The 13571-nt window shown below is 42.7% G+C and overlaps 1 protein-coding gene across 4 annotated transcripts in view; it reads right to left on the bottom strand.

Moving 5' to 3' along the window:
* Positions 1-13571, bottom strand: part of LOC143298365 (DDB1- and CUL4-associated factor 6-like) — a 210690-nt gene that overhangs the window by 61259 nt on the left and 135860 nt on the right. For all 4 annotated transcript variants that reach the window (XM_076611266.1, XM_076611263.1, XM_076611264.1 and 1 more), the window contains one exon: positions 730-1188. In XM_076611266.1, the coding sequence (XP_076467381.1) occupies positions 730-1188 (459 nt within the window). The remainder of the gene's footprint in view (positions 1-729; positions 1189-13571) is intronic.

Raw genomic sequence — 13571 nt, 5'->3', positions numbered from 1 at the left:
TAAACTTGAAGAAGACAGTGATGAAACTTATAGGACGATTTGATAGAAAATAAAGGGCGCAATCAAGAGAGTGGCCAAGATACAACTATCAGTGAGTGATGCCGGCTGTGCAAACCTTAGCAGATGACAGAAAGTGACTGAATTATTAGCAAGACAGTGTGAGCGATTTTCTTGGCACTCAGCCAACGTGGTCTGATTAGAACTGGATAAAGTGACTGTGTGAGAGGGGTGAAGAGGAGGGGGAGGGGGATGGAGACTGAGGGGGCATGGGCTCTCATCCACATTATCACTTGGAGAAGTCACAATGCATTGTATATCTATCTCTTTTTAAATTTTTTAAATTTTTTTTATTGTGGTTGTTCTAGTATGATTTTGTGTATGCAGATATCCATTTGTCCAGAAAATATGATATTTTAGTGCAAATTACCTGACTAATGTTAGTAATGAACAAGTTGAAAATGTAACAAAAAAACAAAACACTGATTTCAAAACAACAGCATGTCACTAAAAATATATAAAATGGGAAAACATCATGTGGTTTGGGTTCTTTATTCATTTACCTTTCAGAAAATATATACTTTCATGGGTCTTTCTCCAATAACAAAGAGCACAGAATTTTTGAAAATTTATACCCGTTTTTTGTGAAAAAAAACCCTGGAAAATAGATTTCACTTAAATCTTTTTTTTTCCTGGCAAAGAAAGGGTTAAGTAAAGAAGGTAGGTACTTGCCTGTTGTAGTCACAGCAGAAACCTCTGGAGTGACCATTTCTGGGATGTTGGTAGGTGTCACAATAGCCATGGAGCCTGTTGATCCAGTCATGTGAACAGTGGAATCTACAGGTCTTGCCCTGTCTGGACTTACAGGTGCTACAGGAGAAAGAAATGGACCAATACTTGATTGTGCATGTGTATTTGTTGCACTACATGTTGAAGCTAATGTATCTGTCACATTGTGGGATGAACAAGCAGTGTAACTTGCTGCATCAAATTTGGAACTGTCTGGGCATGGTGAATCATCTATACTGGAAGAGCCAACAAAACCAGAGGCTGGCTGACTGGCAGCCAAACTGTGAGGCAGAGGCACTGACGTGGTCTCATGGGGAGGCTGGCTGGCAGAGTACTGGCTATGGTGTGGGTCCATGATGTCAACACTGGCATAAGCAACCTGAATAGTGCTGGCAGTAGTACCTGTCCCACAGAAACAGCACATTAGCAGACTTTATTATGTCGTCTGCCACAAAAACAAAAGATCAAACCAAAAATTACATTATAATTTGAAGTTTCTGAAAAACAAGAAATACAGGACTACTTAAGCAAATTCTGGCAAATTAGCTATTTGAGTAACCACTGTTTTCCTCCTGCATATACACATGTGTGTGCATGAATGTGTGCAAGAATGTGTGTGTGTGTGTGTGTGTGTGTGTGTGTGTGTGTGTGTGTGTGAGTGTGTGTGTGAAGTTTCAGTTTCTGAAGGACAAATCATTATATATTATGCTTCACCACATCTATGGCTAGGCAAAAACCTGACCAGAAGCATAAATTAATGTGCTTATTCAGGCCTTGAGTGCATGCATATATATATATATATATATATATATATATATATATATATATAAAGAGAAAAAAGAAAAAAGAAAACAAACACATCAATCTGTCATATTCCAAATTTTCGGAACGATCACATTCCTTCCTCATGGGATAAGTTGTTTACATGTTACCAGGGTCACTCTTGGCAACTAGACAGATCCGCCACAGCTTACGGCATGGAAATCAGTGCAAACAAAACAAAACTGATGACAAACAATGACAATGGCATCCAAACTGACATCACTGCCAACGGAGAAAAGCTTGAAACCGTGAAGAATTTCAAATACCTTGGAGCAATAGTTTCAGATGAGGGGTCCAAGCCTGAAGTATTAGCCAGAATTGCAATGACAGCTGCAACACTAGCCAAGTTGAACACCATTTGGAAGGACAAGGCAGTCAAGCTCAGCTCAAAGATAAGACTCATGCGTTCTCTTATCTACTCAGTTCTCCTGTATGCTTGTGAAACATGGACCCTTACAGCAGAATTGGAGAAGAGGATTCAGGCCTCAGAAATGAGATGCTTCAGAAGACTGCTTGGCATCTCTTATAAAGACCACATAACCAATGAGGAAGTCAAAAACAGAATAAGGCAAGCCATTGGTCCCTATGAAGACCTTCTCACCACCATCAAGAGGCGCAAATTAAAATGGTTCGGCCACGTAACAAGAGGAGAGGGGCTTGCCAAGACAGTGCTCCAGGGAACAGTCAGAGGAGGAAGGAAGAGAGGAAGACAGAAGAAGAGATGGGAAGACAACATCACAGAATGGACAGGACTGAAGCTGAGCGAGGCGGTCAAATGTGCGAAAGACAGGGATGGATGGAGAGGACTGGCTGACAGGTCATCTGTAGCGCCCCAACGGCAACCGCCATGGGGCAGCTGATGATGATGATGATGAGGGTCACTCTTACGCAGCTATTATCACCCAAGCACGCCATGATGTACATGTTGTGATGCAATTTCACAATGCCAGGTTTCACCCAGAGCCTAAATAATTGCAACTGTCTATTTTCTTCTACTGTCAAAAAATAAGTTCCTTAACTCTCTCCATACGAACAGCGAAAGAGACGATGTTAACAGCGTTTCACCCCAGTTACCATCATCAAAATATTGCAAGCGGAAGGCTCTTATACTGAAGAGGTGAATGTTGACAAAGAATACCACAATTCTGACGACGGAAGCTAAAGGTTGGGTCATTCAGACACCCACTGGACATCCGAAGGGTCTGTGTAGAGGAGAAAAGAGGACTGGCCGTACTGAGTGAGTTAAAACCTAACTTACTGAATAACTCAATGAACAGCAGAGAAATAAAACGATAAGTAATAACAATCATAAGAAAAATGAAACAAAAATCAATGATAAATTAATAAAGAAAATAAATAGATATTTAAAATAAAGAAAGAAAGAAAATAAAGGGGGGGAGAGATATTCAAAAGAAGATTAAGAATGTTGATGATAATAACAGATTTTTAAAAAAATAAAAAGATATAAAATAAATTAATTAATTTTAAAAAAATAACAAGAACAAAAAATAAATGAATAAAAAAAACACCAAAAAAACAAATAGATAAGAAAAAATTAAAAAAAAAAAAAAAGGATAAAAAAAATTTAAAAAAAGGTGAGGGGTGTGTGTGTTTGGGAGGGGGGTGGGGGTACAATTATAAACAATCAAATCGTTGAGAACAATGGGCTGTATAACAAAAAAAGAGGCAACTAAGAAAAGTACTGATGAAGGGAAAGCAAGGGAAAGGTTTGAATTTTACATCTATGATTAATTGATGAAAAAATGTAAAAATAAATAAATAAGATAAAAGAAAAGAAAATAAACAACTGAATGAACTAGAATAGTAGGACATCTGTCACCATAATCAGCACCAGCGTCATCTCCACACCCACAGTCAGTAGTATTTGCAGCGGTCATCATTGTCATCATCATCATTGTTGTCGTCGTCATTGTCATCGTCGTAGTAGTGGTTGTTGTTGCTGTAATGGTCATGGAAGTGGTAGTAGTTGTGGTGGTGGTAGTAGTAGTCATAGTCACTGTCGTCGTTGTTGCAGTAGTACTAGTTGTTGTTTTCACACGAGTTAGCATTCACACCAGTCTGTCTCTGGAACTGATCCATCGTCATTGTCAAACACAGCTTTCAGGTCGAAATAAATTCAGATATCCAGTTGTAGCGTGTTGAGACCAAAAGGGAGGACTGTCCTCAGTTTCACCATCCAGAACTGTTCCCTCTTGAGCCCTGCTTGTTTATTCTTCAGATGTACTTCTTCAATGGCCATGACCTTATGTTGTCCTGCGTGTGACCAGGCTCGTGGAAGTGCATGGTGACCCACGTTCGCTTTGCTGAATTGTCCAAACCTATGTCAGAGCTATCCTGGTATATTCTTTCCCGGAGAGAATTCTGGGTCTGACCCACGTATTGCTTGTGCGCACAGATATTGCAGAACAGAACATATATTATGTTCCTGCTGTCACAGGTGAGTCTCTGCCTGATGTTATATGACTTCTGTTTGTGAGCTTCTGAAGGTGCGGGATTCCACGAGGTGGTGTCTACAAGCAGCACATCGCGCTGTTCCTGCCAGGGTCAGCCTCAGGTTCAGCAGCAGGTAGTGTTGAAGGCATCAATAGCGTTCTTATCGACCGGCAGGCTCTTTCCGCCAGAATAGAAGGTGTGGGCATGGCTTTCTGCATATGTTCACTGGTGTGGAGTTTTGGTTGTAGCTCATGAAACCATGCCCGCAGTGGTGGGTTTGCTGGATTGTATGTTATGACCATTGGTGTCCTGTTGTGCTTTGGTCTGTTGTGGTGGGTCAGTGTCTGTTGCCTTGGTGTCTTGCTGGCCCTGGCTCTTGCTTCTTTGATGCTGTCTGGCTTGTAACCTCTCTGTAAGAACTGACCCTCCATCTCATCACACCTGGTTTGGAAGGTAGAGTTGTCGGAACATAGGTGGCGGAGATGAAGGAACTGTGCATATGGAATGTTCTTGGTGATGTGGCGTGGGTGGCAGGATGACTTATGAAGATACGCATGTGCATCTGTTGGTTTGGTGAAGAGGTTTGTTTGCAGGTAGCCATTCTCAAGACGGATCAGAATATCCAGAAAGGAGATGCTTTCCAAGGAGCTGTTGACAGTGAACTTGATGGTGTTGTGGTAGCTGTTCAAGTGATCTGTGAACTTCTACAGATCTTCCTCAGAGCCGGTCCACAACACAAATATAAGATAAGATAAGATAAGAATAACTTTATTATCTCCAACTGGAGAAATTTGGTCAGGTGCATTATCACAACACAGACAAGTAAACAACATGGGGACCATAACTGTAAAAGCCAACAACAGCCCCTACAAATATTACGAAGATACAAATGTAAAAAAAAAAAAAATCACATACATCGTTTCATGCATACATCCACACACTGCAGGTAATAACTAGTATTCTTAATGTAAAAACAGAAAGAATTAAGAAACATTATTTGAAAATAATTATAAACATAGCCTACTATACTGCACATTGATTATAATAGACAGATAAGATAAGAATAAAGATGAATTGCGGAAAACCACAATCAGATAATCAGCACACACCCGCACCGCACCCCCCCCCCCCCCCCCCCCCCCCCCCGCTCCCCACACACACACACTCACCCCACACACGCGGATAACTTGATTAAACAAGAGTAATAAACATATGTTCTCAAATAAAAGCATTTCACATATTCGCTTTTAAAAACATTGCAATTAATTATTACATCGTAATTATTAAACAGAAATATATTTAGAATATGGACGTTAGCATTAGACATATTCATTGTACATTCATCCTGCATATTGCACATTATTCTTCCTACATATTGCACATTCATTATAACCAATTGTCACGTTTTAAGCTCAGTAAACACACACACACACACACACACACACACACACACACACACACACCACAACTAGAACAAGGTACAGCCTATCATGCACGGACTTCACACGTCTCACATGAGAGTGCACGGGTGCGCGCACACACACACACACACACAGTTCTCAAGAATTTAAAAGGTGGATTGAACGTGGAATAAAAGTCTTCAAGGCTCTGGATTTCAACTTAAAAGTTCTGTAGCGTCGTCCTGATGGCAATAGCTCATAATACTTTGCTAAAATATGGGTGTCGTCAGTTGCTATCTGCCTGCTTTTTTTAACCACTCGACTTTCATACAGCTCTTGCATACTAGCTTGTTTCACTCCCACAATTTTACTGCATACACTCATGACATCGTTCAAAACACGCTTACTCCTAACTCCCAAACTTCCATACCAGCACATAAATGAAACTGTAAGCACGGACTCGATACAACATCGATAATAACTTTGAAGAATATTTGAATTTATACCAACATTTCTAAGCTTCTGTAAACAAAAAATTCTAGACTGACATTTCTTATGAATGGAATCAACATTTCTGTCAAAAGTCAGCTTATTGTCTAAGATGGTCCCTAAATATCTATATTCATTGACCCTCTCCACTGTTTGACCATCAATAACAAGGTCAGCTACAGGCAAGGGGTCTTTCCAAAAATCTATTAACATTTCTTTTGTTTTCAATACGTTGAGATCCAGATAGTTTTTCTCACACCAGGAACAGAACTTTTTAATTTCACTGAAATAAATAGCATCAGAGTTGGACAGATCTTCAATTGCTGAATCATCAGAATATTTTATGACAGGAGTTTCCTCCGTGCCTCTGCAGTCATTTGTGTACAGTGTAAAAAGAACAGGGGACAGCACTGTACCTTGGGGTGCACCAGTAGAAGTAGATTTTAGAGAAGAGTGGGCAGAATGAAAGCGGACGGACTGAGTTCTATTAAGAAGAAAACTTACTATCCAAAGAGTAAGCTTCGGATCAACATCCATGCCTAGCAGTTTGAGGGCAAGGAGATGAGGTTGTATTGTGTTAAAAGCGGAAGAGAAGTCAACAAAAAGGATATGAACGAAAGATCCCGTGTTATTCAAATGAAGGAAAGCATTATGAAGGAGAGTTAGGATAGCATCGTCAGTACTTCTGTGTGCTTTATAAGCAAACTGAACCGTCTCCACATATCCTCAGAAATGGGCACAGGGCTGTCTGCAAGCAAACATCGCTCCAACCATCCCATATAACAGACATGCCACAGTGGGGGCCATGAGGGTGCCCATGGCTGTTCCAAATGTTTGGAGAAAATACTGGCTGTCAAAGTGGAAGGCGTTGTTTTCTAAGACATGTGACATTATCTTCAGAAGCAGTTCCGTTGGTGGTATGTCTCCTTTTGGCTGGTTCCAAAAGTAGTATCCCTATTCTGCAAAGTTGTGTGCACCTTTGATAGCATATGGAACTGATGGCATCTCGTGCTCCCTGTGTACCTATTAGAGTTGATTTCTTCTACAAAATTTTGCCATATGACAAAAAAAAAAAGAAAAAAAAAAAGCCATGGATCTTTTCCAGTATGCCTAGTGTGTGCTGAATATGGGACCTAAGTTTATTGTCTCATCCGAATAACTAGACACTCAAGTTTGATTTTCCAGTCAAACTTAGGAGAATGGGCAAGACTGGCATTCAAACCCAAATCCTCACAGATACTGTGTTGGCAGATAAGCATCTTGCCACTGTATAGGCAGATAACCATTCTGCCACCTTCCTCCTACACAGTATGTATGACAAGATGACACAGAATGAAGTTAAAAAAACAACAACAAAAACAACAAAACTTGTCTATGAAAATTTGTCCAAAGAAAGAAACACTGAAGAATGTGAATAAAGAATCTTATTTGAAACATTCCTATACTATCAACTGAACAAAAGAACTACAAGAAGGGGACATTACAATAAACAAAGCAAGTGATGCACTAAAGAATATGAAAAACAGATAAAGCCAAGACACTGATGGATTTGGAAAAGCATCTTTAAAAGGGCTGGGAGGTATCTATAACACCTTCATCTCTAAACAAGATATACCACAGCAATTATGCAGTGTATCAGTTATAATCAAGGGCTTGATGGGTGGCATAAAGGGAGAAAATTGTGGACTTGAAAAAAAAACAACCCATCAGTAAACACATGAGCAAATCAACTTTGAATAATGCCACAGAAAGAAATGAAACAGACAACATTGTAAATGAGGTTAAAACATTCAATGAAAACTTATATGGGAACAGCGATGTAGAATACTGTGAAATATCAGAATTAGTTGATGATTTGCCAAAGGAGACCCAAGAAGAAAGTACCTCAGTAGAATGTGAAATACCTTTAGAAGAACAGGGCACAACTTAGAAAAAAAGAGAGAAGAAAAACAAGAGTCCAGGCACAGATGGATTCACTGTAGAATTCTTTGAGGCTTTTTGGGGACAGTTGGGAAGTTTTATAGTTTTTAATGAAGGCTTTAGAAGGCAAGAATTGTCCACAGCACAAAAGGAAGTCATTGTAATCTGTCTACCAAAAGCTGCCAAGGAAAGAGATAAAATAATTATAACAAGAGAGTCAAGGCCTTCAAGACTCACTTGTGATACACTTTAAAAAAAATCTAATCGTTAAATTTGTTCTGTATTTGTTATAAAATTTCGGGTTAAAAGAAAAAGAAAAAAAAAAAGTCCTAACGGCAGATTCGAACCCCGCATGTTTGGGTGAGAAGAAACTGTCTTACCCATTACACTATCGTGGCTCCTTAGCTGACGTTCAAAAATATAACATTTAAACATGCTTTTTTAAAGGGCGATTGCAGTATTCGCAGTGAGAATGCTGTTTAAATGATATTATTCTGAAGTATCTTGGGCATTCAAAAAATCTTTAAGGGGAATTAAAAATTCTTTTCAAGTCCGCGGTAAAGGAGACGTGGCTATCGCCGCAATCACACTGCAACATTTAGCCGTTTTCTCTGGATCTAGATACATGTACAAGTTTAGTTACACCTGGTTGACACAGTCGATTCAATTTGTTTTAAACAAGATGACTGGAAAGAACTGAATTTTTCCTATTTTTATGCCAAATTTGGTGTCAACTGACAAAATATTTGCAGAGAAAATGGCAATGTTAAAGTTTACCACGGACACACAGACACACACACACACAGACAACCGAACACTGGGTTAAAACATAGACTCACTTTGTTTACACAAGTGAGTCAAAAATTGGAGACCAATATCATTTTTTAATGTCGTTTATAGAATTGGCTCATCATCAACTGCTAACTGAATAAAGAAAGTGCTTCCCTCAATAATCAATGAAGATCGGACAGGTTTCATGACAAACAGGTTTACAGGAGACAATATTTGTTTGATATTTGATTTAAGTCACATTGACTACTAAAATTCACTTCTTCCTGGTCTGCCTTCAGATTTGTTGTCACGCCTTCAGATGATTTTGAACAATGCTGCAAAAATCATTTTCATGCAGTCAAAAAAGGATCACGTTACCCCACCTTTACATCAACTTCATTGGTTACACATCCAGTACAGAAATCAGTACAAAGTTGCCATATTGGCTTATTGCCACTTTGAAGGATCTCTCCCATCTTACTTATCTTCTGTCCTTTATACTTACACCCCTTCCAGTTCTCTCAGGTCTTCTGCTGAAAGGCTCCTTCAAGTCCCCCAAACCTCTTCAAAGATGTTTAGCCAAAGACCCTTTCAGTATCAAGCAACTTCTGCCTGGAATTCTCTTCCTCAGGATCTGTGTCACTTACCAACACTGTCCTCTTTCAAAACAAACTTGAAAACCCACCTATTCAAACAGACCTTTGGTTGTGATGAAGCATAGCTAATTGTCTGCATTCTTCATCCTACCCACCTCTACTGAAAGCATCATGTGGTGTGAGTGTGTCTGTGGGTGTGTGTGCACAAGCGTGTCTGTGTGCGTGAGCATGTCTGTGTGCACAAGCGTGTGTGTGCATGTGTGTATGTGTAGGGTATTTTGTTGTGTGTGTGTGTTTATTTTTATTTTAAGATATTCCTTTGTCATCAGAGTTGTTTTCTTACCTTTCCCCAAATCTTAGAGAAAAATGACAATGATAAAAAGACAGAGAGAATGTGATAATGATGACAATAGTGATTATATGAAAATGGTGTTCATCTGTTTTTGTTAGAATCTATTCGCAAGATCTTGAGTGGGTGGTCTGGACGCTAGTTATTTGGATTAGATAATAAATCCATGTCCTCTGTGCAGCATGCACTCTGCACACTTTAAAGAACCCAAGGCAACAACAACAAAACTGTCCCTGGCAACTTTCTGAAGAAAATGAAAATCCACTGTAATATATATTATGTACATGTGTACGTGGTGGTGTGTCCATCGAGATCGATGATGACCATCATTGTCATCCAGCTGGGGGATGGGGGGAGGGTGGTGGTGGGGTGGGGGGGAGGATGCTCATGAATCTATCTGTGAATGCGCAGATGACTGAATAGTCCAATCTGCGCACGAAATGTTCGCTGACAGTTGGGGCAGACAAAGACAGGCATATCATTGTCAGGGAGCTTGTTTTCCCGTGACTTTCTGGCCTGCCTCTTCTGAACAGCTGCTGCAGTCCTGTTGGCCTCGCACAACTTGGCGCCTTTGTGCACAGCAGCGCGCCATTTGTCACGGTCCACTGCAGATTCCTCCCAGGAGTCAGGGTTGATATCAAACGCTTTAAGAGAGACTTTCAGAGTATCTCTGAAGCGCTTCTTCTGACCTCCGTGTGATCTCTTCCCTTGTTGCAGCTCGCCATAGAAGAGCCTTTTGGGCAGCCGATGGTCTGGCATGCGCGCCACGTGTCCAGCCCAGCGAAGCTGGGACTGCATCAGGATGGTGAAGATGCTGGGAAGGGTGGTTTTTGCGAGCACCTCTGTGTCTGGGGTCCTGTCTTGCCACTTGATGTTCAGTAGCTTCCTGAGGCATGTTGTGTGGAAGTGGTTCAGCTTCTTGGCATGTCGTTGGTACACTGTCCAAGTTTCGCAGGCGTACAGTAGTGTGGGGAGAACTACTGCTCTGTAGACCTTTAGCTTGGTCTCAAGACTAATGCCTCTTCTGTTCCAGACATTTGCACTGAGTCTGCCAAAAGTTGCGCTTGCTCTTGCAATCCTGACGTTCACTTCATCGTCGATGGTCGCATTTCGTGACAGTGTGCTGCCAAGGTATGTGAACCGCTCCACCGGACTGAGTCTCTGACCGTTGACTGTGATGTTGGGCTCAACGTAGGGTTTCCCTGGGGCTGGCTGATGGAGAACTTCAGTTTTCCTCGTGCTGATGGTAAGGCCGAAGTTCCTGCTGGCAGTGGCAAACTTGTCGACGCTGAGTTGCATGTCAGCTTCAGATCCAGCGTTGAGGGCACAATCATCAGCAAACAAAAAGTCTCTGATGATGTCTGTCATGACCTTCGTTTTTGCTTGAAGCCTTCTGAGGTTAAACAACTTGCCATCTGTTCGGTACTTTAGGCCGATTCCAACATCGCCATCTCTGAAGGCATCAGTAAGCATTGCAGAGAACATGAGGCTGAACAGCGTTGGAGCCAGGACGCAGCCTTGCTTGACACCATTTGTGACAGCAAAAGGAGCAGATGTTTCGCCATTGTCCTGGACTCGAGCCTGCATGCCTTCATGGAATTGGCTGACCAAGGAAATAAATTTCCAAGGGCATCCGTACTTGGCCATGATCTTCCACAGTCCCTCTCTACTCACGGTGTCGAAGGCCTTAGTGAGGTCGACATAGGTGGAGAACAGATCAGCATTTTGCTCCTGACATTTCTCTTGCAGCTGCCTTGCAGCAAACACCATGTCGGTGGTTCCGCGCTCTTTCCGGAATCCACATTGGCTCTCAGGCAAATGACCTTGGTCAAGGTGTGCTGTGAGGCGGTTTAGTAGGATCCTGGCAAGTATCTTGCCTGCGATGGAGAGCAAGGAAATGCCCCGATGGTTATCACAGGCTTGCCGGTTCCCCTTTCGCTTGTACAAGTGAATGATAGATGCATCTTTGAAATCCTGGGGGATCGTCTCTTCTTTCCACATGAGTGAGTACAGCTGATGGAGCTTCTCAGTCAGCACAGTGCCTCCATCCTTGTAGACCTCTGCTGGTATGGAGTCTGAGCCAGGTGCTTTGCCACTGGATAGCAGACGGATTGCTTTCTGGGTCTCAAGAGGTGTTGGCGGATCGTCCAGTGCTTCGTTGATGGGGACTTGTGGGAGACGGTCTATGGCTTCATCATTTATGGAGGAAGGGCGATTTAAGACACTGTTGAAGTGCTCAGCCCAGCGTTCGAGAATTTTCTCCTTCTCGGTGATCAAGGTATTCCCATCTGCACTGAGGAGGGGGGATGATCCTGAGGATGTGGGGCCATAGACTTCTTTTAAGGCATCGTAGAACCTCTTCATATCATGCCTGTCAGCATATCCCTGGATCTCATCAGCTTTGTCACTCAGCCACTTATCCTGCATCTGGCGTAACTTTTGCTGAACAGTCCTGCGGATGGCATTGTACGCATCCTTTTTTGATGTGGACTTTGGGTTGCTCAGGTAGGCTTGATGCAGGCGGCGTTTCTCATCCAGAAGCTGCTTGATTTCATCACAGTTTTCATCAAACCAGTCTTTGTGCTTTCCGGTCATGGGTCCCAGGGTCTCTGAAGCTGTACTATAGATCAGCTCACGCAGGGTCCTCCACATTCTGGTTGTCCAGAGAGGCGGATTCCAGACGATCTTCCAGCAGCTCCACAAAGGACTGTTTGATGGTGATGTTATTCAGCTTAGCGATGTTGAGCCGTTTTGGAGCCTTCTGGCCTTGGGGGCGTCTCTTGGGCTGGATTCGAATATTCAGCTTCAAGACTACAAGGCGATGGTCTGTCCAACACTCGGCGCCGCACATGGTCTTTGTTACACGTACATCTTGCCTATCCCTTTTCCTGACGATGACGTAATCGATGAGATGCCAATGCTTTGAGCGTGGGTGCATCCATGACATCCTGTTACGGGTAGGGAGGCAGAAAACTGTGTTGGTTATCAGCAGTTCGTGCTCTGCACAAGTCTGAAGCAAAAGCAATCCATTTGGGTTGCAGTGGCCCACACCGTGCTTTCCAATCACTCCATCCCAGGAGATGTAGTCAGAGCCAACTCTAGTATTGAAGTCCCCAAGAATGATGAGCTTGTCTGCTTTAGGGATAGCAGCAATGACAGAGTGAAGGTCCTCGTAGAACTTCGCCTTCACTTCATCCGGGTTGGTCATGGTTGGGGCGTAGGCACTGACAATGGTGAGGTGCTTCTGGCCAGATGCCAGTGGGAGTTTCATGGTCATAAGCCTATCGTTGACTCCTTTTGGGATTCCAGCTAGCTTGCTGACAAGTGCTGTTTTTACTGCAAAACCAACGCCAGCCTCACGTCGCTCTTCGCTTCCTTGTCCACTCCAGAAGAAGGTGTAACCAGATCCCCGTTCACAGAGCTCGCCTTCGCCTGCGAGCCGAGTCTCACTCAAGGCTGCGATGTCAATGTTGTATCTGGCGAGTTCGGATGCAACTAGTGCCGTTCTCCTTTGGGGTCTGTCCGCGTTATCTCTGTCCAGGAGAGTCCTTATGTTCCAAGCACCAATGGTGAGAGGAACGATCCTTGTTTTTTTCTTTTCTTTCTTTTTGTTTCAACCGCTGATGTAGGGTCCCCGCCAGCCACGGTATGCTGGCCAGGGTGATATGGAGCAGGCAATTTTTAGGGCACCTTTTCTAGCCCCTTCCTCATGCCAGGGAGGTGAGCAGTGCATTCCTAAAGAGGGCTGCTCAGACGCTCAGATGGCTGCCGAGCTCCATCGCTGCTCCTGTCGACGAAGAACGACCCTATGGCCTGAGCCGCCTGCGTGCAGGTCTGCGGCTGCGACTGCCAGTGTACCCACACCTGTCGTTTCGTCGCTCGCCTGTTGCCACAGGACTTGGGGGTGATGAAATGATGAAGGATGAAAGGTCATTTTGGATGACTGATGACTTGCGTGATGAGTTTGTTTAAAGTGAAGAGGAG

This window comes from Babylonia areolata, chromosome 23 (assembly GCF_041734735.1).
Source record: "Babylonia areolata isolate BAREFJ2019XMU chromosome 23, ASM4173473v1, whole genome shotgun sequence".
NCBI lineage: Eukaryota > Metazoa > Mollusca > Gastropoda > Neogastropoda > Buccinidae > Babylonia > Babylonia areolata.
Note: the sequence above shows the minus strand (reverse complement) of the source record. Positions and strands in the feature narration are given on the sequence as shown.